At 45.1% G+C, this 1,959-nt stretch overlaps 1 protein-coding gene across 1 annotated transcript in view; it reads right to left on the bottom strand.

The window, feature by feature from the left end:
- TTF1 (transcription termination factor, RNA polymerase I) overlaps positions 1 to 1,959 on the bottom strand; it is a gene marked incomplete at its 3' end in the record, with an annotated part of 32,817 nt that overhangs the window by 24,297 nt on the left and 6,561 nt on the right. Inside the window, exon 3 of the mRNA XM_011969551.1 lies at positions 787 to 1,010. Within this exon, the coding sequence (XP_011824941.1) occupies positions 787 to 1,010 (224 nt within the window). The remainder of the gene's footprint in view (positions 1 to 786; positions 1,011 to 1,959) is intronic.

The raw sequence follows: 1,959 nt of genomic DNA, 5'->3' as shown, positions 1-1,959 counted from the left end.
AGTGCAGTGGCCGGATCTCAGCTCACCGCAAGCTCTGCCTCCCGGGTTCACGCCATTCTCCTGCCTCAGCCTCTGGAGTAGCTGGGACTACAGGCGCCCGCCACCTCGCCCGGCTAGTTTTTTGTATTTCTTAGTAGAGACGGGGTTTCACTGTGTTAGCCAGGATGGTCTCGATCTCCTGACCTCGTGATCCACCCTCTCGGCCTCCCAAAGTGCTGGGATTACAGGCTTGAGCCACCGCCCCGGCACAGTTTATTCTTAAATCCAATAAGCTTTATTATTGGATTTAAGAATAAAAGTTATTTGTTATTCTTAGTCATAATTCTTAATAAGAGAGGTTCAGAACACAGTGAAATCAAGAAGGTGATCAAGTCCACTACAACCAGCTCACCATCAATTTAATACCTTGGAGAAAGAAATGATACCTCACTAAAGTTGATGATTTTAATCTGACAGCATTTTAGTTTTATATAACTGTTGTATCCTTTCCGGTGTCTCAACCAATTAACCTCTCGTCCCTTCTCTTCTTGGTGGGAATTAATTATCTGGTCTCTTTAGCCCCATTCTTCCTGGCTACCTTTACCAGAAACTGGGAGAGAACAGGAAAAGCAAGAGCACTTCATTTTGCTAATTTTATAGCTCAGACAATTCTGGTAGGAGACAGAGGTGAAGGCAGCGAAAGAATGCTTCTTGTCCATCTATAAATCTGAATCATCCATAAAAGAAAGTCAGGTGCTAGCTCTGCATACAGGAAGTTCAACAAACCCTAAGGCCCCACAAGCTCACCTTGTGCTTTAAATTCCTTAAACCTTTCTAAGTCATCCCGGTACATCCGCTTGATTGTGCTGGTGGCCCTGTCCTTGATGTTAGGAATGAATTCCTGAAGCTGTCTGACGGCAGAACCCAAATCCGCATCTGAATCATCGGCATCTCCTGAATCTGCATACAAATACCTTGTTTCGGAATCTTCAGCTGTTTCCACATTGCGTTCTTCATTTGCAGGTTCTAACCTAAGGGGTTAGAAAATTGGGTTGCCTAACATCAACACATCACTTGACCTCATAACTTTTAAACTTTTCCTTCTTTTCTTTATGAGACAGAGTCTCGCTCTGTCGCCAGGCTGGAGTGCAATGGTGCGATCTCAGCTCACTGCAACTTCTGCTTCCCGGTTCAAGCGATTCTCCTGCCTCAGCCTCCAGAGTAGCTGGGACTACAGGCGCCCGCCATCGTGCCCGGCTAACTTTTGTATTTTTAGTAGAGATGGGGTTTCGCCATGGCTAGGCTGGTCTCAAGTGACTCACCCACCTTGGCCTCCCAAAGTGCTGGGATTATAGGCATGAGCCACCATGCCTGGCCTTAAACTTTTCTTAAAATGGCTCTCACTTAGGCTACCAGAATATTAAAGCAAGATGAGATCTTAGAGTTGACTCAGTCCATGATTTTCAAACTTTTTACTGGAACTTGAATTACTTGGCTATATCTCAGAGGCAGCCTAGAAGCTAAACGTGCAGCCCTAAGCCCTATTTCCTCTGGTTATTTGCTCAGACTATTTTTCAGAGGTAATTTGGGCTTTTAAATTTACTCACAGATTTTCAGGGCTGGAATAGTTCTTAGTGAAAATCGAATGTCTTATTTCACACATGAAGAAATTAAACTACCTGCCAAGTTTACTCAATTAAAGATGTATGATAGTCTGTACATCCAGGGTATATTGAGGGTCTACCTCTTGATGATTTCTGCCATTTAATATGTATGTGCTGAGGCCAGGTGCGGTGCCTCACGCCTGTAATCCCAGCATTTTGAGAGGCTGAGGCGGGTGGATCGCCTGAGGGCAGGAGTTTGAGACCAGCCTGACCAACAAGGAGAAACCTCGTGTCTACTAAAAATACAAAATTAGCCAGGTGTGGTGGTGCATGCCTGTAATCTCAGCCACTTGGGAGAATCGCTTGAACCCGGGAG

The sequence above is a fragment of the Mandrillus leucophaeus genome, unplaced genomic scaffold (assembly GCF_000951045.1).
Source record: "Mandrillus leucophaeus isolate KB7577 unplaced genomic scaffold, Mleu.le_1.0 Scaffold899, whole genome shotgun sequence".
Lineage (NCBI taxonomy): Eukaryota > Metazoa > Chordata > Mammalia > Primates > Cercopithecidae > Mandrillus > Mandrillus leucophaeus.
The sequence above is the reverse complement of the archived record's forward strand: the minus strand, read 5'-3'. Positions and strand labels throughout refer to the sequence as shown.